The sequence below is a fragment of the Protopterus annectens genome, chromosome 1.part0 (assembly GCF_019279795.1).
Source record: "Protopterus annectens isolate FY-2018-M chromosome 1.part0, PAN1.0, whole genome shotgun sequence".
Taxonomy (NCBI): Eukaryota; Metazoa; Chordata; order Ceratodontiformes; family Protopteridae; genus Protopterus; species Protopterus annectens.
The window spans coordinates 1,211,463,708-1,211,488,075 of NC_056725.1; the positions used below are offsets into that span (position 1 = coordinate 1,211,463,708).

The window sequence follows — 24,368 nt, forward strand, 5'->3', positions numbered from 1 at the left end:
TCTGCCTCTGGGGATGATTGCGATACAATCAGACAACATGTCGGTAGTATGGTATGTCAACAAACAGGGCGGAACCAGCTCATACCCACTCTGTCGAGAGGCCATTCAAGTTTGGAAATGGGCGATATCTTCCCAGCATTTTCTGATGGCAACGCACATTCCAGGGACAACCAACGGGATAGTCGACAAGCTCAGCCGGGCAATCTTGATGCCTCACGAGTGGTCTCTGAAGTAGGAAATAGCGGAACAGATTTTGCACAGATGATGACAGCCTTGCTGCGATCTTTTTTCCAGTTCAATCAATGCCAAATGCAGCAGCTACTTCTCCCTCATTCCCCCTCCGGGGGAGTCACCGAGAGCCGCACACATTCACAATTGGCCCGTGGGTCTCCTTTATGCTTTTCCCCCCTTTTCTCTCATATCCAAGGTTATTCAGAAAGCAAAACGGCTGGGAAGCAAACTGATCCTCATTGCTCCTTACTGACCTTGTCAGGTTTGGTTCCCCTTTCTCAGGCCTTTTCTCCTAGACGATCCTTGGATTCTGGACCCAGTGCCAAATCTCTTGATGCACATGTCAGGCTCCCTTCATCCCACTTTACACACCCTCAATTTGACAGCTTGGAGTCTCCAGTTCCATCCCTAGTCTGGCTTCACGACTTCTCACCCTCTGTGACTCATATCCTAACATCCTCTCATAAACTTCCCACTAGGATACTTTATTCCAGTAAATGGAGGGGATTCTCTATCTGGGCTGAGAAAAAGAATGTTGACCCTTATATCACCTCCATTCTGGTGGTTTTGGAATTCCTGTCTGAGCTTTTCCACCAGGGATCTGCGGCTGCCACTATCAGGGTTCAATTGACTGCGATTTCTAATTTTCATCTAGGCATACAAGATTCTAATCTGATGTCACATAGGCTGTGCAAAACCTTCCTCAAAGGTGCCACTTTAAGACCCCCATTTCAAGAACATGTTGCTTCATGGGATTTGAATTTTGTGCTATCTAAATTGACATCTCCACCCTTTGAGCCTTCTCATTCATCGCCTTTGAAATTTTTGTCTTGGAAGACTTTGTTTCTGGTGGCTATTACATCTGCCAGACGGGTGTCAGAGTTACAAGCATTATCTGTAAAACCCCCTTATCTGATTTTTCACAAAGACAGAGTATCTCTTCATACTAATCCTTCTTTTGTCCCCAAGGTCTGTTCCCATAGCACTTTGAACCAATCCATAGAACTTCCGGTGTTCTTTACAAATAATTCCAACACAGCAGAATACAGGTTTCATCAGTTGGATGTCCATAAACAATTATGTTTTTATTTGCATCATACGAAGGAATTCAGGTAATCAGATTAATTATTAATTTCCTTCTCCGAATCCTGGTCAGGTTTACCAGTTTCCAAAGTGACCCTCTCAAATTGTATTTCTAGCTGTATAGCTTACATTTACACCTCTAAGGGTAGACCTTTACTTTTCAAAATCAAGGCTCATACTACGAGATCTCAGTCTACCTCTGCAGCCTTTCAGGCCAGGGTCCCACTTGATAGTATTTGTGTAGCAGCAACTTGGGCTACACTTCACACATTTATTACTCATTACAAATTGGATCTAACTTCCAGGGGTAGAGCATCCTTTGGTTCCACGGTACTCAGTATTTTTCCTTGAGCCACCCAAGAATAATGTGCTAGGGACGCTGTCCCATATGTAAGAATGAAGGCAAGATAGGACTACAGACCATAAAGAAGTTATGTATTCACCATAACATTCCATGTTTGTAGTCCATCTCGCCCTTCATTCTTACGAACTCACCCACCTACCCCTGTATCCTTGGAGGATCTGGAGACAGAAAAATATTGTTATCATTATTCTCTGGAGACCTTTTAGTTTTGGCTTCTCTCTGTATGTTTGTTATTTTTTCTCCTAGTTAGCAACAAACAAGATATGGTGACTGTACTGGTGCACCATGGGATACCTACCTAGCCATGAGCCAACTAGAAGACTTCAAGCTTGTAAATAGGCCGAGTCGGAGCCGAGGATCGGCTACGATCCCATATGTAAGAATGAAGGGAGAGATGGACTACAAACATGGAATGTTATGGTGAGCACATAACGTCTTTTTTAGGCAGTGCTGTCATCTATAAAATGTTTGCAGTATGTAAAAAAAAGTGAAACAGTTAATTTTATTTTGCAGGGAAGCCTAAACATTGCTTTACATCTTCTTTCTGTTTTGAGGTTACTGTTTAGGTTCATCTTTTCATATAGTTTGGAACGACTGCCTCACTGTATAAATCATTTCATTTATTTTATTTTTTTTTATCTGCAGGTGAAACTGGAGCCCTATGATGCTGCTGAAACAAGGGAGGCAGTGGAAGTCCATGTGCAGAGGGTTAATCCTTGGCACCCTGCTCACCAGCTGCATGATCCTGGTGTATTCATATGCTATTCTTCCACTACATATCAATTTACAGGAGTAAGTTCTCATTACTCAGCACCATCAGTATTGGGGACTGGGTTTTCTAAACACTGGTAGCAGTCTGTAAAGGACTGTGGGTCTTAAAGTGCTAGGAATAAAATAGTGGATCTGCCGACAGCAGCTTGTATTATTAACATTTTGTTTTTTCCACTAGAAAAAGGCAGCTTTTATCTGAACCCATTTTAGCTGTCAGCTGTTCCTAATTTGGCAGAATGTACCAGATTTTGCCTCATATGTTTGCCCTTTCTTTATACAATGTTTGATTTTCAGGTAATCATTGTACAGTTAGTTGGTAATGCCAGACATTAGAGGTTCACATTCTTGTTCTTTAGAAAATACATATTGATGCAAAACCTGTTCTACTAATTCTGTAATTGAATTAAAATAATAGTTAAAATTGTCCCTGATTTTGAGCATTTGCCCTTCATTATTTTTGGCTTTGTTCTTGACTAAAGAAGTTGAGAGCTTTACGTAAGTTTGTGTTCACAAAAATCAAGAGTCACAGTGTGTAGTGCATTGCTGACTGAAGCTTTGGGGTAGGTGTTGGTAGAAGGCTAATTAATCTGAAACTGTTCCTAAAGTTAGATTTTTGGAAAATTATTATATTGTAGAACTGCACTACAATCCAGTAGCTCATTATAAAACACGAGGAACAACAGTTATATGTTTATAAATCGTTCATTTTAAACATCTTTATTTATTTCACATATGTTTAGCAGTGACATGGGTACACATGCATTAATAAAAAAGAAAATCGCAAAAAATGTATTTATTTATTTATTTTTTTTTTTACGTATTATGCATGTATTTTCTTTTCTTAACAAGTATTATTCACTCCAACATTACATAAATTGCTCAAGTCCTGCCTTCCCTGAAATTTCACTCTTCTTGAACATTATTCTGAATGTATTGTTCCTACAAATTCTGTTTATCTCTACGTACCTCCTTCACATTTGTAAAGGACTCCCCCAGCAATTTTTTTTATCTCCTTTGCAGCATTCAGGACTTCAATTAATGTTGGTTTAGATTTTGATTTCCATTTTCTAATAATTACTTTTTGGCAGCCAGTAACATCAAGCTTCTTAGTAAGACCTTGCTTTGTCTAGGCAATTCAGCTTATATGTCCTCACTCAACATAATCATATCCTTAGATCTCATGTTGTCAATTTTCATTCATTCTTCAACCATTGGGTTCAGATTCGATCCTTGGATCTGAATAGGGTGATACCATAGCTTGTGGCCAACTGAAACTCTAGAGCTTTTCCCTACGCACAATGCACCAACCCCTAACATACCTCAGCTTTTGTTTGCTGCTTTTGCATATAGATGCAGTCAGCTCTGCTGCAGGCATATTAAGAGATAAGTAAAACATTTTTTCTTAGGACTTTGTCTTTCTCCAAATCTGTTCTACGTACACTTGAGTACTCTTGTTTACCATTGCTGGTATTTTCTTCCCGTAAACTATAAACCTTTTTCTTACCTTAACTTTACCTTTTACACATCCATGTATTCTTCAGTACGATTGTTGGTACTTATTTATATATTTTCCCATTTTCTTCCTCCTTACCCTAAAAAAAAAAAATATATATATATATATATATATATATATATATGATCACAGGAAGTTACTAAGCTAATGGCCCTAGGGCCCTTCCAAGCCTAACCAAGTCCTACCCTTATTTCCATAATCATCACCTATTGCTCCTGTCCAAGAGGGACACAGGTGGAACCCTGGGGGTAAATTTATGGTTACCCATCCGGTTGTCCAGATTGCATTTAAAGAGGGCCAGTGAAGTGCTCTGTTTGATATGAAGTGGAAGTCTGTTCCAAAGGTGTGGTAACCTCTGGGAGATGAAGCTGTCCATCCAGCAGGTTCAATTAATGTCTCATACCAGGCTAAGGTCTTTAGAGTGAGTAACCTGTGTACCATTTGACTTATGGATATGCAGTATTTCCAATAAAGCAAAGTCAGAGATTGCCTTATATGTGAGTGAATAACCTGTGTACCATTTGACTTATGGATATGCAGTATTTCCAATAAAGCAAAGTCAGAGATTGCCTTATATGTAAGGCAGAGATCACCTCTGAGTACTCTGTATGAAACAGAGTACAGTGACAGTGATTTCAGACAATCCACATAGGACAGATGCTGAAGACCTTGCATTTTCCTTGTGAGGAACCTTTGTTGTCTCTCTAATTGCCACAGGTGCTTGGAAAGGTACATACCAAAAGGGGGAGATGTACTCAATTATTGTGTGTTTGTGTATGTATATGTGTGTGAGTATATATCATACCTCTCAACTATATAGATTTTCGCAGAATGTTCAGATTTTTGCCTCATATTTTTGGTCCATTTTTCATAAATTTGTGGTTTTCTGATGAATTAGTGATAAATTATTAAAGACTGAAGTTAGAAAATAATGACAGACGTAAGTTTCAGACATTATAACCTTCATCAAAATTCATACTAATGCAATGCAAAACCTGTTATTCTATCAACTTAAGTTTGTAAGAGCAGTATTTAACAATTGTCCCTATTTTTGGACCTTTGCCCCATTTTTATTTATGGCTTTGTCCAGAATTATTGCTCTAAGAGGTTGAGAGGTAAGATATATATATATATATATATATATATATATATATATATATATATATATATATATATATATATATATATATATATATATATGTGTGTGTGTGTGTATATATATATATATATATATATATATATATATGTATATATATATATATATATATATATATATATATATATATGTACAAACACACACACACACACACATATATATATATATATATATATATATATATATATCCATATATATATATATATATATATATATATATATATATATATACACACACACACACACACACATATATATATATATATACATACATATATATATTTATATATATATATCTATATATATATATATATATATATATATATATATATATATATATATATGGGTTCATGTCTACTGATCGACAACTCACTATATCGACATCCATCGACATCTAAAATCGACACATGATTACGGACATTTAACAGGTAAGAGATTTAAATTTCGCTAATCATGCCTACCAGACATGCATAACACTGCCATACTTACTAAAACATGGTAGGCATGATTAGCGAAATTTAAATCTCTTACCTGTTAAATGTCTGTGATTTGCGGTGTCGATTATTTTAGATGTCGGTGAAGTGGATGTCGATATAGTAAGTTGTTGATCCGTAGACATGAACCCATATATATATATATATATATATATATATATATATATTCTCTGTTACTTGCACTTTTTTGCCAGGATGTCTGAAAAAATGTTTTAAAAAGTATAAGAAATACAACCATTAGCTGCCTTATTCTGATGCCCATAACCTTTGTAGTCTACTGTTTATGCCCAGACCATTTAATGTTAGTTGTGAGATATGTCAAAGTTTTAATTTGCCTGCTTTACCAGACAGAAGAAAGAAATTAATATTTAAAGGTTTGTTTCCAACCTCTTTTTCAGAAGCCATATCTTGGGCATCCCCCCTAAAACCTATTCTAAGGACACTCCAAAAAAGTCCCTGAAGAATTTGGGTTCTTCCACTCCATCTTCTATTGAACCTCCTCTTAAAACATCCAAATCGATTCTGAAGCCATCCAACTCCAAGATGTCTTCTACATCCTTTAAATTGCCTTTGGATCAGAGTACTTCCTCTATGTCCTCTAAAATGCCTTTGGATCAGAGTATTTCAGCTCTGAAGATTCTTCCTTGGGTCCAGTACTCCCCAACAATTGACCTAGTTCCTTCTAGACTTCCATGTCCATTCCTTGAGAGATGGTGGTCCAAGTCACCATCCATTGCTTCATCTCATTCTTCCAGGAGTCTCATGGAAGCCAACCTGGATAGAGTGATGAGGAAGTTTCTGTCAGTGCAAATACAGATGGAGGTTCACCCGGCTCCAACCCCTTCAGGTCAGGAAGCCTTAACTAAATCTTCCTCTTCAGGAATGGCTCCTTGTCCAATCTGACACTTTGTTTTGGAGTCCTTGGATCTAAGTTTGCCAAGACCATCTGGTTCAGATCTGAGAGTACTGGTGTCCTCGGATCCAAAGATTTTTCTGACTGCATCGGCTCAGCAGTGGCTGTCAGAGCCGTAGTGTCCTGGTCAGATCTGAGGGGTTGGAATCGACTCTGAAGTTTTCACAGCTATCTCTGTCCCTTTGAGCTTAGGCCTGGACAGCTTGACTCTGGCCTCTGCCTCGGATGATTGCCTTCCTGACAGATGGAGCCAGTGGACAGAAGCATGGCTTTGTGGTTCCATCAGCTTCCTTCTCCCCAGGATGGTTTGCCTTCAAGGTAGTGGAGTGAGTTTTCTCTGCTTTGGCAGGACATAGGATCTCTCCTTCCTTGAATCTACGTTCTGCGTCTCATGTGTATATGCGCCAAGAGCCTCAACAGTTAACTCCAAAGGGGCAGCCAATTCAACCCCTCCAGACTACCCAGCAGGGCTTTACCCTCTCTTGCAACACTTCCCCAGGACATCCCACCAAGGAAGTACCCTGGAAGAGAAAGTACAAAAGGAGGCACTTAGATTCTCCTCAGAAATCTATCATGGAAGACACAGATTTCGCCGAAAGGGAAGGGTGCCCCAGATTACCACCCAAAAACTTCTCATTTGAAGACATTCTGGAGATCCTTAAGCAGTGGAATGGTTGGTCTTCTCAAAATCCTTCCCCAGAGGAATCAGTGTTTCTGGATGCATTTGGATCTGGCACATCTACCTCCTGGGAACGCCACCCACTGAGCTCATTGATTTGATCTCTCAGTGGGTGCGGAAGGCACCTAATGTAGTTGAACCCATTACAAAGAGACCAGACAGAATTCTGGCACCTCCAACAGTAAGGGAACACTGGAGCAAGGGCGTGCCTGTAGATGCCATGATCGTGGCGGCAGCCACGTAGAAGGAACTTGCAGAATAAAGTTCTGTTGTCCATCACTGTAATAGAGAGTCCAGGGCTTTGCACAATTTCAGGAAGCATGTCTATGCTTCAGCAACCTTTGCTCTTAGGTCACTGAAGTACCTGGCACATTTCACAAGGTTACAAAGAGATTTGATTAAGGAATTATCAAATACTCTTTCAGGGTCCACTGCTGCATTGGCTCAAGCTATGGTTGGCAACCCTTCAATCCATCTCAGATTTGCCCATGAAGCTTATGTCTAATGCAGCTGAGATTACCTCAAAGGCAGCGGGTTCAAACATGTCAATAAAGAGACATGACTGGATGAGATTGTGTGATTTTTGTGGAGCATTTCAAGTCTTCTTTCATCAGTGCTCCCTTTGACAGATCTTCCTTGTTTGGCTGGAAAGTGAAGGACACACTCTTCTGGTGTGAGAAAAATCGAAAGACTCTGCTGTAGTAGTACATTTTTCAACCCCTCAAAGGACCTTTTCTGGGAACCAACACAGGGGATGGAAGATGTGGTCCAAAAAAATCTCACGTGTCTTTCCAGGATCCATATGGAGATGGTTCCCCCAGAGGCAAAGGGGGGGACACTAATGAAGCATGCTGCCCATGCAGCAGAGATGGTCCAGAAAATAAGGGTCTAGAGATTCCTTCTCTGACCGACCCTACCAATGCTTTGGAAAGGAGGCCCAGTTGTCCCTCTCTGGAGGCAATCGGGAGTCGCTTATCCCTGCACCAGAGAGCCTGGCTAGATATCTCAGAAGACTCTTGGATGCAGAGAATTATTTCCAGACATTGTGTAATCCCCTTTTCCCTTTCACCTCCATCCTCTCAAAAGTTTCCTGATGTTCCACCCAATCAGAGGAAAGCAGTAGCACTAGAGATACAAAAGCTGATAGAAAAAGAGTCATCCAAGAAGTCCCACCAGACCAGAAGGGATCCAGAATTTACTCAAGATTCGTTTTAGTGCTAAAGAAAATAGGGGACTGGAGACCAGTTTTGGATCTCAGCAACTTGAACAAGTCAGTTTGACACTCAAAGTTTTGGATGGTCACGGTTCAGTCCATCCTGTCTTTTCTGTGGATGTGCTCGATAGACCTTCAAGATGTGTACTATCAGAAGGTTCTGACTTTTCCAGCTGGGATCCAAAAACACGAGTAGAACTGAAAACCAAAAAAAAAAAAACCACACAATTCGGAGCTCAGTAGAAAGACTGCACAACTCTTTTATTCACACTTCTGGTACCTCGGCTGAATGCCTTTAAGGAATAATAAACCATGCTAGCTAGCAGCCTCTTTAAGGGTAGTTTGCTGTTTCACTGGGTCTTTATGGGTTAATTGGTTAGGTAATTGTTAAATTTCTCATTCTGCTACACACCCTGCACCTACCACATGGGAAAGACCCCAACTCACTAGCCTTATTCCTAATTTCTTTGAGGTTTAATAATTCCTTAAGATTCAATAACCTACCAAAATTATGTGTTAAATGATACACCTTTTTGTATAAAAAGACTGCTGCTAGCATGGTTTATTATTCCTTGAAGGCATTGAGCCAAGGTACCAGAAGCGTGAATAAAAGAGTTGTGCAGTCTTCCTACTGAACTCCGAATTGTGTGTTTTTTGGTCTTTCAGCTGGGAGCCAGTCGTTTCCAGTTCAGAGCTCTGCACTTTGATCTCACCACAGCCCCCAGGGTGTTCATCAAATGCATGGCAGTGGTGGCAGCTACCTTGAGACTGCAGGGATTCCAGGTGTTTCTGTATTTAAACGACTGGCTTATTAGCTCCCTGACCAGGCATCTGCTCATAATAGCAAGAGACCAGGTACTCCAAACTTGCTTCCTTCTGGGAATCACAATAAACTACAGCAAATCTCAGTTGCATCCATCACAAACACTGAAATTCATAGGAACACATTTTCAATATAGTATCTGCGACAGTCTACTTTCCCTTACACAGAGTTCAAATTTTAAGATTGCAGGTTGCAGAAATGATTCACAACACCAAAATTTCAGCCGATTAATTCTTCAAGCTTTGGTTCAATGTCAGCAGCCATAATTCTTATTACCCTGTCAAGGTATCATATGAGAATTCTTCAGTGGATGCTAGCATCTGAATGGTCAAGTCTTTATCAGAGGATGTCAATTCAAATAAGGATCAGACAGACATGCAAGAAGTGCTTTTGGTGGTGGATAAGGTCAGAACAGCTTTTACAAGGCCTTCCATTCATTCTCCCTCAACCCAAAGCCATAGTGACCACAGATGTTTCAAAGATTGGTTGTGTGGGGCACTTCTGGGGAAAACAGTCCAAGGCACTTAGTCCCCCAAAGAGGCCAATTTGCATATAAATGTTCTGGAGATGAGAGCATTGCTTTTAGCATTGCAAGCCTTTCAGGATGCTCTACCTCTGGGAACAATTGAAATCCAAACGTACAATATGTCAGTAGTTTGGTACATCAACAAGGAGGAACCAGATCTTATCCCTTGTGTCGAGAAGCTCTCAGTGTGTGGCAGTAGGTGATCTCATCCAACCGCTTTCTGATAGCAGTGCACATTCCGGTGAAGTCCAACATGATAGCAGACAAATTGAGCAGGTCCATTTTCTACCTCACGAGAGGTTTCTCAAAAAGAAAGTTATGGAGGCAATTTTCTGTCAATAGGGCCAGCCTTGCTGTGATCTGTTTGCATCTCCTCTAAACAACAAGTACAGCAGCTTCTTTGCCCTAATCTCCCCACTGAAGGAATCACTGATGGATGCTCTACTACACAATTGCCCCCCCAGTCTCCTCTATGCATATCCTCCAATGCTGTTGATCCCCATATTTCTGCAGAAAGCTTTCCAGTTGAAAAGCAAAGCCATCCTCATTGCACTCTACTGGCCTCGACAGATTTGGTTCCCCCTTTCTTTAGCCTCATCTAATTTACCCACCTTGGAGTCTGGATCCGATTCCAGACCTCCTGTCTCACCTGACAGGCATGGTTCACCCGGATATCTCAAACCTAAACCTAACAGTGTGGTTTCTCCACTTCCTTTAATAGCCAGACATCCTATGGTCTTGTCCCCTGTCCATCATATACTTTTGTCTTCCCATAAAGCTTCCACTTGAAAAATCTACAAGAGTAAGTGGAAGAGGTTTGTTTGTTGGGTGCATCAAAAAAGCATTGATCCTTTTCAGCCGCTGCGCAAAGTCTATTAGAATTTTTGTCAGAAATATTTAATGGAGCTAACTCCTCTACCATTAAAGTTCAATTGGCATCACTCTCTAACTTTCATATACGAATTGACAATTCTTCCCTAGTTTCTACTAAAATATTCAAGGCCTTTCTAAGAGGTACTATTTTACTTAGACCACCTTATAAAGATCCTACTCTTCCGTGGGTTTTGAACCTTGTTCTGCAGGCCTTAATTAATTTCCCCTTTGCACCAGTGGGAAAATGTGATCTTAAATTTTTGACCTGGAAGACCTTATTTCTAGTAGCTATTACCTTTGCCAGGAGAATTTCAGAACTTCAAGTGTTATCCTCTACACCGCCTTACTTGATTTTCCATAAGGATAGAGTGACATTAAGAACTAACCCTTCATTCCTTCCTTCTTTCCTAAGGTGTTGTCAGAATTCAGTATCAGTCAATCTATTGACTTGCATGTTTTCTTCTCAAAATTCAAAAACAAAGGTGAATGCATGTTACATTTACTACATGTTCACAGAGAGCTGCATTTCTACTTACGCAGAACAAAAGACATTAGAAAATCTGATTGTTTATATGCTTTGCAGATAACAAATTGGGCAAGTCTGTAACAAAAGTGACATTGGCAAGATGGATTATTGACTGCATAGCCTTTGCCTATAATAAATCAGGCATTTCTTTACGAAAACCTTTAAATGTTAACTCTACAAGATCTATTCCAAGCTTGTCAGTATTCGTATCCAGCTGTTCAATGGATGACTCATGCAGCTGTTACTTGGGCTAATCCTTATATTTTTATTACTCATTACAAATTGGATCTGGTGTCAACTGGAGAGGTTGATATAATGGTTAAGTTGTTTACCTTACAGACGCAAGGTACAGGGTTTGATTCTCACATGGGGTGATTGGCTAGGTTTAAAATGGCTCACAGGGGCAGTTAGCCTAGTATTGATCTATGAACCTGTGAACTTGTAAGGGGAAGAGCAGATGTTCATCGTGTTACCCTGCTGCAGTCATCACACTTGGGTTATCCTGCCGTCAGGCGGTCCCGCAGTCGGCTGGAATTCCAAAGTCTTGGTCCGGCGTCGATTGCTGTCACTTCTTCCCTGACGTCAGTGCGCCAGGGGTATAAATAATGCATCTGACACCATTTTCTCCAGTCTTTCTTGCTGCACGGTGCCTGAAGCAGAAGCAGTTCGCAAGTGCCGGTCGGCCGACTCCTGAGATTTTCGAAGTCGAATTTCAGATCCAAAGTCTTCAATAAAGCTAAGTACCCCGTTGGGGAAACTTTTCTTGCCTCAGACCGATGTCAGAAAAAGTTAACAATTGTATTTCTTGTGGGAAGCAAATACGTCATAAGGATTTTCATTCTTACTGCATACCTTGCCTAGGCCCAGACCACGACGTCACTGGTTGTCGTTTTTGTGCTAGGTTTAAGAAGCGTACTATAAAAAGACGCTTTGATTTTGCACGACACTACTTCAGTAGAAAATTTAACTATACGATGCCATCGGAGCAACCGACTACCGGCGTGCACAAAAAACGCAAGGATAAGGACAGGCAGCCTAGACCCAAACCAGACTCCGAGGCCTCGGCTGGACAGGTCTCCGGTTCTCCGGTCTTCAGTGAGGCTCCAACGCAGCCCCTGACTACCGCAGATTTGGAACCCGAGACCGCTTCGGAGCCTTTGGCGGATAGCGCTAGGCCGATGCAGCCATTTTGTTTAGCCCCTACCGACGACACTGCAGAAAGAGATGTTGGTGCTACAGAAACACCTTCGGTTTCCGAAGGCGTCTTCAGACCGACGACGCTCACCATAAAAACGTATCCTAAGTCTAAGACTCCTATTAAGCCAAAAAAGACTGCACTTTAGTCTCCAGTTCAAGGCCCCATGCCTAAGAAACAGATGCTTAAAATGGCTGAAGATTTGATCTCTTTAATCAGGGGTTCCCAACCCCCACCCGACAAAAGGCCTAGACAAGAGGAAGATTATGCCTCCTCTGAACAAGTGTCTATTTCCTCAGACTCCTCTGAGGACCAAGATTACTCCTTTTCCCCTTATGAAGATTCTGATGCTGAGGATTCTATTTCCTCAGCTTCTTCTCCTGAAGACTACTCCTTTGGGGAAACTTTACACACTATGAGGGAACATTTTCACTGGGAAGGGCAGGACTACTCTGACTCAAAGAAAAGGCTCAGAGAGTTTCTTTTACTCCCCCAGCACAGACCACTTGCCATCCCCCCAGTTTTAGACATTATGGATGATGTTTACTTAGAATCTAGTTTGAACCCAGATTCTCTGCCTCCTGCTCCAGCCAAACCAGACAGATACTATAGAGTGCCTGACTCCCACAAATTCCTTTATAAAAGCCCTGTTGCTGAACCAGAGACTATCTCCCAGGGTCCCAAAGGGGCTAAGGCTTCTATGGCAAAAAATCCTGTACTCTCAGAAAGGGACTCCAGAGCACTTGACAGGTGGGGGAAAAAGGTTTACAACTCAGCCACTCTAGCTATGAGAGCACTAAATTGCCAAGTTCACATGCTAAAATATCAGCAATTTCTAATGTCTCAGTTAAGACAAAAAATGAGCACACTCCCTCAACAGTCTGAATTGAAAGAAATGCAGGATCTGTTGCATGCAGCTGAACAGGTGGGCAAACATACTTTACAATGTGGGTTTGATTCCTTAGAGGCTTCCTGCAGAGCAGCTGTCACTGGGTCTGTTATACGTAGACATGCTTGGTTAAAGGAACAAGCTCTGCCTGATCATGTTAAAGCAAAGCTTCTAGATGCTCCCTTACAGCAGGATGTTCTATTTGGAGTTAAAGCAGAAGAAGTCTTAAAGAAAATGGAGGATAAGGCAAAATCTATGCAGACAGTCACTTCATCAGAAATTGGCCAACAAGAAATTGGTCCTTTCCAGCTACGGACAGACCACAGAGGGGTAAATACAGACGTCCAAGAGGCAGAGGACAACCACAAGCCCAATACAAACCTCGACAATGGGGCACTGCAACACAGAAGGGAGGAGAAGACAGGCCCCAAACTGCTAGAAGGCAAACTCAATGGCTTACACCTCATCTGGCCAAGCAACACTCTCTTGGCAGCTCCCTTGGGAGGAAAACTCGCACTTTTTTCAGACAACTGGCACATTGTCACAAAGGACAAATGGGTCCTAGACATAATTTCACAAGGATACAGATTCTATTTCCATACATTGCCAAGGAAAAGAATGTCAAACCTGCCACAAAATCAATGGGCAGAGGCACAAAAACAAATTACAGCTCTCATGGACATGAGAGCCATTCAACTGGTACCTGCATGGGAGCAAGGCCAAGGATTTTACTCAAGACTCTTTCTAGTCCCCAGAAAGGACAATGCCTGGAGACCAATTCTGGACCTTTCAATTCTAAACACCTTCTTACAAGTACCCAAATTCAAGATGCTAACACTACAGCAGCTTCTTCCCATGCTGGGCAAGAAAGCATGGCTAGTAACGTTGGACCTCAAGGAGGCATACCTGCATGTCCCTATCAGACAAAGTTGCAGAAGATACCTCCGTTTCATTGCAGGTTCAACCCATTACCAATTCTCTGCATTGCCCTTTGGCTTATCTACTGCGCCCAGGGTCTTCACAAAATGCCTGGCACCAGTAATTGCATACTGCAGACTAAGAGGAATTCATATATACCCATACCTGGGCAACTACCTCATCCAAGCAGAAAGCAAGGACATCCTCTTACAACATCTGGCTTTTGTAAAACATCTTCTAAGTTGCCTGGGGTACACAGTAAACGAAAAGAAATCAAAACTAGTACCCTCACAAAATATGACATTCCTGGGTGCCAGCTTGAATACAAAAGCCCAGAAGGCTTATCTGATGCCAGACAAACAACTACAACTGACTCAATATTTCAAAACAATGGCAACAAAGACCCAACTCCCTGCAAGAAAAATTCTGCAGGCCTTGGGCTTCATGGCATCTTGCATTCTACTAATACCATTTGCAAAGCTGCATATGAGGAAATTACAGTGGTACCTAAAAAGCGTATGGTCTCAACACAGCCACAGCTTGGACACAATGATATCTCTCACTCCCTGCCTATGACAGGAGTTTCTATGGTGGTCACAGACATGTCACCTCAACAAGGGTCAGCCTTTCACTTTGCCCCCAGCCAGGCAAACTATGACAACAGATGCATCGGACTACGCCTGGGGGGCACACATGGCAGGACAGTGCGTTCAAGGCATATGGACTGCAGATCAAAGGAATCTGCACATCAATCAAAAAGAGATGCTAGCTGTACAGAATGCTCTGACAGGCTTCAAGAACCTATTACATCCAGGACAACTTACAATAAGGACGGACAACACCACAGTAATGTGGTACATAAACAAACAAGGGGGTACACACTCCTACCCTCTATGCAGGCAAGCAATGACCTTATGGAACACAGCACTGGCTTACCAAGTTCAATTACAAGCTCAATTCCTGCCAGGAAAAAAGAACACATTGGCAGACAACCTCAGCAGAAACATCATGGATCTCCACGAATGGAAACTGGATCCACAAGTATTTACAATGATAACTCAAAAATGGGGCCCTCCAGACATAGACCTGTTTGCCAGACCTCAAAACTATCAGCTGACAACATTTTGTACAAGGACACTTCACCATCAAGCTTGGAAAGTGGACGCACTCCTATTCAGTTGGGAAAATCTGACAGTATATTCCTTCCCTCCATTGCCTCTCCTCACAAAGGTGCTTCTTAAAGTTAGAAAGGAGAGACCATGACTGATATTCATAGCCCCAGACTGGCCACGCCAGCACTGGTACCCACTATTAAGGAATATGGCCCAGGGCCCACCCTTGGATTTTACCACAAACTGCCCATTTACTCACACAGCAAAACAATCAGATTCTACACAGCCAGCTCAAAACCTTAAATCTGGCTGCATGGCAAATCACCTAACCATCCAGCCAGCTCCTCTTTCCCAAGCAGTTATGGGTGTTATTCTGGAAGCTAGGAGGCCCAGCACCAGAAAGGTCTACTTGGACAAATGGAAAATGTTTTGCGCCTGGAACCAAGCTAAAGGCCAAAATACATTTCAGCCTCACATGCCTCAGATTCTATAGTATTTAACTGAGATGTTGCACAAAGGACTTTCTTTCTCTTCCATTAAAATCCACGCATCAGTTATTTCAGCACACTACAACACGGATCCACCCTTATTTTCACATCCACTTCTAAGGCAGTTCCTCAGAGGGGCAAAAAACATTAGGCCCCCCCCAGGAGAGCACCTACACCAACACGGGACCTCAATTTTGTTCTGGAAAAACTTACGCTACCTCCCTTTGAACCAGCTTTCTCTGCAGATCTACAGTTTATATCATGGAAGACTGCTCTGCTGCTAGCAATAACTTCAGCCAAAAGAGTCTCAGAGCTACAGGCACTGATGGCAGTGGAACCTTTCCTCATTTTCCATCAAGACAGAATCTCTCTACGAACTAATCCTTCCTTCATGCCTAAGGTGGTTTCCAGTGTGGCTTTAAATCAAACCATCCACTTACCCACCTTCTTCCCAAACCCACAGAACAAAGGAGAAAGACTCCTGCATTCATTGGACATTCACAGGCAACTTCGTTACTACTTAGATAAAACTAAGGTTTTCAGAAAATCTGACCAGCTTTTTGTATCCTATGCTACAGCTTCACAAGAGAAGGTTATATCAAAACAGACCATTTCAAAATGGACAGGACATTGCATTCATTTTTGCTATACCCACCATGGCAAACCGGTTCCTGCTACCATTAGGCCCCATTCTACCAGGGCAACAGCTACATCTACAGCCTTCTTCAGGGGGGTTCCAACCAAGGAGATTTTGGAAGCTGGACTAGGGCTGGCTTCGCCACTGCAGTTTTGCAGGGCCTTCTAGCCTCCTTTAACCCTCTATGACTCCTCCACCCATCCTTAGCTTTGGGATTCTACCCAAGTGTGATGACTGCAGCAGAGTAACACGATGAACATAGTACAGTTTTGTACCTACCATAAATGTAGATGTTCGAGTGTTCACCCTGCTGCAGTCCAGGTTACCCTCCCTCCATCCCCTCTGATCTAACTGGCTAAACCTTTACAATACCTTCCTGATGTATTTGCTTATAGCTGGAGGGATTCTGTGTTTGTGCAAAAATTTCTTAAATTGGTACTAATTACTGACCACCTTTTTGGGGGCACCTGACATCTGGGGCAAGAAAAACTGAAGAAAATGGCGTCGGATGCATTATTTATACCCCTGGCGCACTGACGTCAGGGAAGAAGCGACAGCAACCGACATCGGACCAAGACTTTGGAATTCTGGCCGACTGCGGGACCGCCTGATGGCAGGATAACCAGTGTGATGACAGCAGTAGGGTGAACACTCGCACATCTACATTTATGGTAGGTACAAAACTGTACTTTTTTAGTTCATCCACGCTCAGGAATATCTTTCCTTAGAGTTCACCTGGGATATAAGATAGCTGAGGACTCTGTCCCAATGGTTGAGGAATGAATGAAGATTGGCAACATCAGATAAAGACGTTATGTACTTAACATTCCATCTGTGTTGTCCATTTTCATTCTTCCTCAACTTCCCACCTGCCAACTCCCAACCTTTGTCATCTTAGGCTTCAGGAAGAATGAGATGCTATTAAGACACCGCTGTGTCTTGTATGGATCTCCAGATACCGGTTTCTTTACTTTAGGAACATTATTCAAATAATTACTATCTAGCAAACAAGATCTGAGGTATGTTAGGGGTTGGTGCTTTATGGGTCGAAAGGAGCTGTAGAGTTTCACAAGCTATAGTATCAGCAGAGTCTGATCCAAGGATTAAATCTGAACTCAATAGTTGAGGAAGAATGAAAATGGAGAATACAGATGGAATGTTATGGTAAGTACATTAACTTCTTTTTACAATCATTTGCTCCCCCAACATTTCTGACAAAGTACTCTGCATGGAATTTTTAAATTCTGCCAACTTATTGTATTCCCAAAAACATCTTCCCATTTACCACTCTCTTTCCCATTGTACCTCCAGTGTTTGCTGCTAAACTGAGAAAAAAATTCTCATTGGATTAGGTACATACTGAGCGAATGGTAATCTTGCATTCTGTTATTCCCCTCCCTGTTATTATCTGCTGTTTAGATGGTAAATATGCTTATTGTATTGATCACTACTGCAGTAGCTTTAACTCTGTATGTTATATCCTTCTGAAGATATGACACCCGGTCATTTTCCAAAACTTAAGGGCACCTTCCATTCTCCCAAACTGTAGAGCAGCTCAAATTGAGCTGATTAAAATACAAGATTGGGTGTGGAGGCCTTCAGAACTTTATTGCCACTGAAGAGTATGCTCCTGTGATACTTTTGAGGATGATTCGTCGGCTTGTGCTTTCTCTTGCTGGGCAGATAAGTCCCCCCCTGGAGAAAAAACTTCCATTTTCTTAATTTTGTTGGTGTATTACTTTCTTCTCTAGGAATGTTATTTTAAAGGATTGTTGGTTTAATGTACTGTCTTGACACTGTAAAGTACTTTTAAAAGGAACACTCATTTTTTCCTGTCAGCTTAAAAGTAGAGTAAGGTAACAGAAAACCTTTTTTTTCTGTGGAAAAATTGTGTTTGTTTCGTTTTTAGGACTGGCATAGGTTTCTGTCAGAAAAGTAACTTTTGTGGACTAGTAGTGTTTACTGGCAATTGCTGCTTGTCTTTCCCAGGAAAGAGGAACCATTTTCGGCGTGACCATGGAACAGAATACCTATCCCACAGTCAGTTTTTCTTTCAGCCACATAAAGGAAAAAAAAATAATTAACAGCCTTTGCCATCACAGCAGGCTAGCAATGTGTCTCAGCTACATTTGGGTGACTGCTATGGTTATTTGTTATACCTCAGACCACTCATCTTTTATCCAGATCCCTGTGACGTTCATCGTGTTTTACTGTTGCAGTCATTACAATTGGGTTATCCTGCTGGCAGGCTACCCACAGTCGGCCTGAATTCCAAAGTCCTGGTCCGGCGTCGGTTGCTGTCGCCTCCTCCCCGACGTCATTGTGCCAAGGGGTATAAAAGATGCAGCCGACACCATTTTCTCCAGTCTTTCTTGCCACGCGGTGCCAGAAGCAAAAGCAGTTCACAAGTGCCGGTCAGCCGACTCCTGAGATTTTCAAGTTTGAATTTCAGATCCGAAGTCTTCATTAAAGCTAAGTACCCCGTTGGGGAAACTTTTTTCTTGCTCCAGACCGATGTCAGAAAAAGTTAATAATTGTATTTCTTGTGGGAAGCAAATACCTCATAGGGATTTTCATTCTTACTGTATTCCTTGCCTAGGCCCTGACCACCACAACGTTGCTAGTTGTCAGTTTTGTGCTAGATTTAACCAACGCACTATTAAGCCTCGGTACAATTTTGCATTTCATTATTTTGGCAGAAGATTTAATTACATAATGCCGTCGGAACAGCCGACTACCGGAATTTATAAAAAGCGCAAAGAAAAGGACAGGCATCCGAGGTCCAAAACCAATGACGAGGCTTCAGCTAGGCCAGTCGCCGGTTCTCAGTGAGGTGCTTTCGCAGCCCCTGACACCCACTACCTCTGAGCCACAGGCCGCTTCCATCTCCCACGTGGAGCCGACTAGGCCACTGGAAACTCAAGGTATTGGACCCTCGGAAACTATTCACTCAGATGGGTCCGGAGCCGCTGAGCAGGCATCGGCTTCTGAGGGTGTTTTCAGGCCTACACAGTTATATGTAAAAACAACTTCAGCTTCAAAGGCAAAGACTAAAGCACCTCTAAAGACAAAGAAACAAGTACAGCATTCACCAGAACAGGCCTCCATGCCTAAAAAACAGATGCTTAAAATAGCCGAAGACCTAATTTCTTTGATCAGGGGTTCCCATCCCCCTCCTGATAAGAGACCTAGGCAAGAGACAGAATATGAATCTTCAGATCAAGTTTCCATTTCCTCTGATTTCTCTTCTGAACAGGGATACTCTCTTCCTCCTTATGAGGATTCTGATCCTGAAGAATCTATCCCTTCAGCCTCTCCTCCAGAAGATTATTCCTTTGGGGAGACCCTGCATACTATGAGGGAGCATTTTCATTGGGAAAGCCAAGATTACTCAGAATCTAAGAAAAGGCTCAGAGATTTTCTTCTACTACAGGCCACTTGCTATTCCTTCTGTTTTAAACATTGTAGATGATGTATTTATAGAGTCCAGTCTCACTCCTGACTCTTTACCAACAGCTCCTGTTAAGCCAGACAGATACTACAGGGTTCCTGATTCACATAAATTTCTTTATAGAAATCCTGTTGCTGACCCAGAAACTATTTCTCAAGGTCCCAAAGGGGTCAAGGTGTCCACTGCAAAAACCCTATTCCTTCTGATAGGGATTCAAGGGCCCTGGACAGATGGGGGGAAAAGATTTACACTTCTGCTACTTTGGCTGTAAGGGCCTTAAAGTGTCAGTTTCATATGCTTAAACATCAACAATATCTTATGTCACTACTAAAACAGAAAATGTTGACAAATTCTGAATATGCAGAAAACAAAGAAATGCAGGATTTATTGCATGCAGCTGAACAAGTGGGAAAGCATACTTTGCAATGCGGTTTTAATTCTCTGGAGGCCTCCTGCAGGGCCGCTGTTATGGGTTCTGTCATTAGGAGGCATGCTTGGTTAAAGGAACAGAATCTGCCTGATCATGTGAAAGCAAAATTATTAGATGCTCCGTTACAGCATGATACCTTGTTTGGTGCTAAAGCAGAAGAGGTGTTGAAGAAAATGGAGGACAAAGCTAAATCTATGCAAACAGTCAAGGATTTCTTGTAGGTACAACCTCCCAGATTTAGCAGGAACTGGCCTGCAAAGAATTGGTCCTTTCCAGTGTCAGACAGGCCACAAAGAGGCAGATCCCAGCCCCAGGGCTCATACAGGTGTAAACAATGGGGTGCTTCTACCTCCAAAAGTGGAGAAGATAAATCACAGCCATACAGGAACAGTCTCAATGACTTTCCTCTGCCAGCACCGAGCACATATCTTTTGGCAAAACCTTTAGGGGGAAAACTAGCACTTTTTTCACAAAATTGGCACATGATCACCCAGGACAAATGGGTCCTAAATATAGTTTCTCAAGGCTACAGGTTCCATTTTCACACCCTGCCAAGGGCAAACGGAATGCCAGACCTGCCACACAATCAATGGGCAGAGGCTCAAAAACAAGTTTCAGCCCTCATGGACATGAGGGCCATTCAGCGAGTGCCACAGCAAGACAGGGACAAGGATTTTACTCAAGACTCTTCTTGGTGCCCAGAAAGGACAATGCATGGATACCAATACTGGACCTGTCTATTCTAAACACATTTCTGGATATTCCGAAATTCAAAATGTTGACTCTGCAGCAGCTTCTGCCCATGCTGAGCAAGACGGCATGGCTAGTTACTTTAGACCTAAAAGAGGCATACCTGCATGTCCCAATCAGACATTCATGCAGAAGATACCTCAGATTTATAGCTGGCTCAATGCACTACCAATTCTCTGCACTGCCCTTTGGCTTATCTTCTGCGCCCAGGGTCTTCACAAAATGTCTGGCACCAGTAATTGCATTTTGCAGACAAAGAGGAATACAAATGTATCCTTACTTGGACAATTGCCTTATTCAAGCAGAGAACAAAGACATTCTACTACAGCATCTGGCGTTTGTAAAAAGATTACTAACATGCCTAGGGTACACAGTAAACGAAAAGAAATCAAAACTAGTACCCTCACAAGAGATAATATTCCTGGGTGCAAGCTTAAATACAACTGGCCAGATGGCTTATCTCACACCAGTCAAACAAAGAGAACTGACTACTTATTTCAAAATGTTGGCAACAAAGACCCAGTTATCTGCAAGAAAAATTCTGCAGGCTTTGGGCTTCATGGCATCCTGCCTACTGCTAATTTCATATGCGAGACTGCATATGAGGAAACTACAATGGTATCTAAAAAGTGTTTGGACTCAACATTGCCACAGCCTGGAAACAATAATTACCCTCATTTCCTACCTGCAACAGGAGTTTCGATGGTGGGCAGAGGCCTGTCACCACAACAAGGGACAGCCTTTCACTTTACCCACAGCCAGGCAGACAACAACAGATGCATCAGATACCTGAGGGGCCCATATGGCAGGAAGATGTATTCAGGGCACATGGTCCGCAAGCCAAATACATCTACATATCAGTCATAAAGAGATGTTAGCTGTTCAAAATGCCCTGACAGCCTTCAAGGATCTACTTCATCCAGGACAACTATTGATAAAGACGGACAATACTACAGTCATGTGGTACATAAACAAGCAGGGAGGCACACATTCCTACCCCCCCTCTGCAGACTAGCCATGACTTTGTGGGACACAGCACTGACTTACCAAGTACATCTACAAGCACAATACCTGCCAGGAAGGATAAATTCTCTGGCAGACGAACTAAGCAGAAACCTAATGGATCCCCACGAGTGGAAATTGGATCCACAACTCTTCAGCATGATAACAAGGAAATTGGGATGCCCGGACATAGACCTCTTTGCCTCGCTTCACAACTGCCAACTACAGAAATTCTGCACAAGGACTTATCACAAGCTAGCATGGAAAGTGGATGCTCTTTCTTTCAGCTGAAAAACTTAACAGTATATGCCTTTCCCCCACTGCCTCTCCTCCCCAAGGTACTCCTAAAGGTCAGACAAGAGAAGCCAAAAATGATACTGGTTGCCCCAGACTGGCCCCGCCAGCACTGGTACCCAATCCTAATGAGCTTGTCTCAATGCCCAGCCTGGACATTGCCTCAAATTCCTCACTTATTGACTCAACAAAACAGTCGGATCCTGCACAGCCAGCTCAGGACCTTAAACCTGGCAGCATGGCGGATAATGTAACCATTCAAAACACGACTCTGTCTAAAGCAGTGATGGATGTTATTTTGGAGGCCAGGAGGCCTAGCACCAGAAAATCTTATGCAGAAAAATGGATGAGATTCTGTGCTTAGAACCAGGCACAAGGAATTGACACAGTTGTACCAAATATTCCTCAGATTTTACAATACTTAACTGAGATGCTGGACAAAGGCCTATCCTTTTCCTCAATTAAGATTCATGCCTCTGCCATTTCAGCTCACTACAATACAGAACCACCTGTATTCTCTCATCCATTACTAAGGCAGTACCTCAGAGGGGCCAAAACATAAGACCCCCAAGGAGAGCACCAATACCTGCATGGGACCTAAATTATGTCTTGGAAAAACTCACATTGCCTCCTTTTGAACCAGCCTCTACAGCTGATATAAAATTCTTATCTTGAAAAACAGCTTTGTTCCTAGCAATAGCCTCTGCAATATGAGTTTCAGAGTTGCAGGCACTCATGGCTGTGGAACCCTTTATAATTTTCCATCAAGACAGGGTTTCTCTGAGGACATACCCAACATTTATGCCTAAGGTAGTGTCCAGTGTGGCCCTGAATCAAGCAATTCATTTGCCTACATTTTGTCCAAACCCACAGAGTAAGAGTGAGAGACTTCTGCATTCTTTGGACATTCACAGGCAGCTACGCTTCTACTTGGACAGAACCAAAGCTTTCAGAAAAACTGAACAACTTCTAGTGGCATATGCTGCAGGATCATAAGGAAAGGTGGATAGGCTACTGCATTTATTTCTGCTATTCACAGCATGGCAAATCAGTGCCTAAGGGCATTAGGCCACATTCAACCAGAGCAGCAACCACTTCAGCAGCCTTCCTCAGAGGAGTACCAACCAAAGACATCTTAGAGGCTGCAACTTGGAGCTCAGTGCACACTTTTACAAAGCACTATCACTTACCTCAATACTCTAAATCTAGAGCAGGCTTTACCACTGCAGTTCTGCAGGGCCTCATAGCCTCTACTAATCCTATTTAGCCCCAGCCGCCCAACCATAGCTTTGGGATTCAACCCAATTGTAATGACTGCAACAGTGAAACACAATGAACATAGTACAGTTGTGTACCTACCATAAATGTAGATGTTCGAGTGTATTCACTGTTGCAGTCCAGGTTACCCACCCACCATCCCCCTTTCCTTTGCTGGGTCTAATCTGTAGTTTTCTATTCTATACAACCTATGTGGTGTATTTGCTTGTAGATGAAGGTAGAGTTTTACTTTACTGCATGCATGTTTATTGGCATAAATTAGCCTACCCTTTTGGGGGCACCTGACATCTGGGGCAAGAAAAACTGAAGAAAAGGGCGTCAGCTGCATCTTTTATACTCCTGGTGCACTGACATCAGGGAGGAGGCGACAGCAACCTACGCCAGTCCAGGACTTTAGAATTCAGGCCGACTGCAGGTAGCCTGCCAGCAGGATAACTCAATTGTAATGACTGCAACAGTGAATACACTCGAACATCTACATTTATGGTAGGTACACAACTGTACTTTATATTTCCTAGAGCCACTATGGACTGGGGGTTAGCCATTTTCTCTGCAGCTGTTGTGGTCTCTTCAGTAGCAAGGCAGAGCCACTCTTGTCAGGCCTAGGAGAGAAAACAGGGAAGGTTTCCCTGTTGTGTCAGAATGCTGTGCCCATCCTTGAGGAAGCAGCTGCTGCCGTCAATAACGTGGTTAGCCCCATTTTCCTGTCAAAAATAAAGAGAAAACCAAACATGTATTTACTCCTCCTCAAATTTCTTT

The 24,368-nt window shown here is 42.4% G+C and overlaps 1 protein-coding gene across 1 annotated transcript in view; it reads left to right on the forward strand.

The window, feature by feature from the left end:
• GAL3ST1 (galactose-3-O-sulfotransferase 1) overlaps window positions 1–24,368 on the forward strand; it is a 988,179-nt gene that overhangs the window by 568,802 nt on the left and 395,009 nt on the right. The window contains exon 3 of the mRNA XM_044065711.1: window positions 2,324–2,470. Within this exon, the coding sequence (XP_043921646.1) occupies window positions 2,340–2,470 (131 nt within the window). The 5' untranslated portion in view covers window positions 2,324–2,339. The remainder of the gene's footprint in view (window positions 1–2,323; window positions 2,471–24,368) is intronic.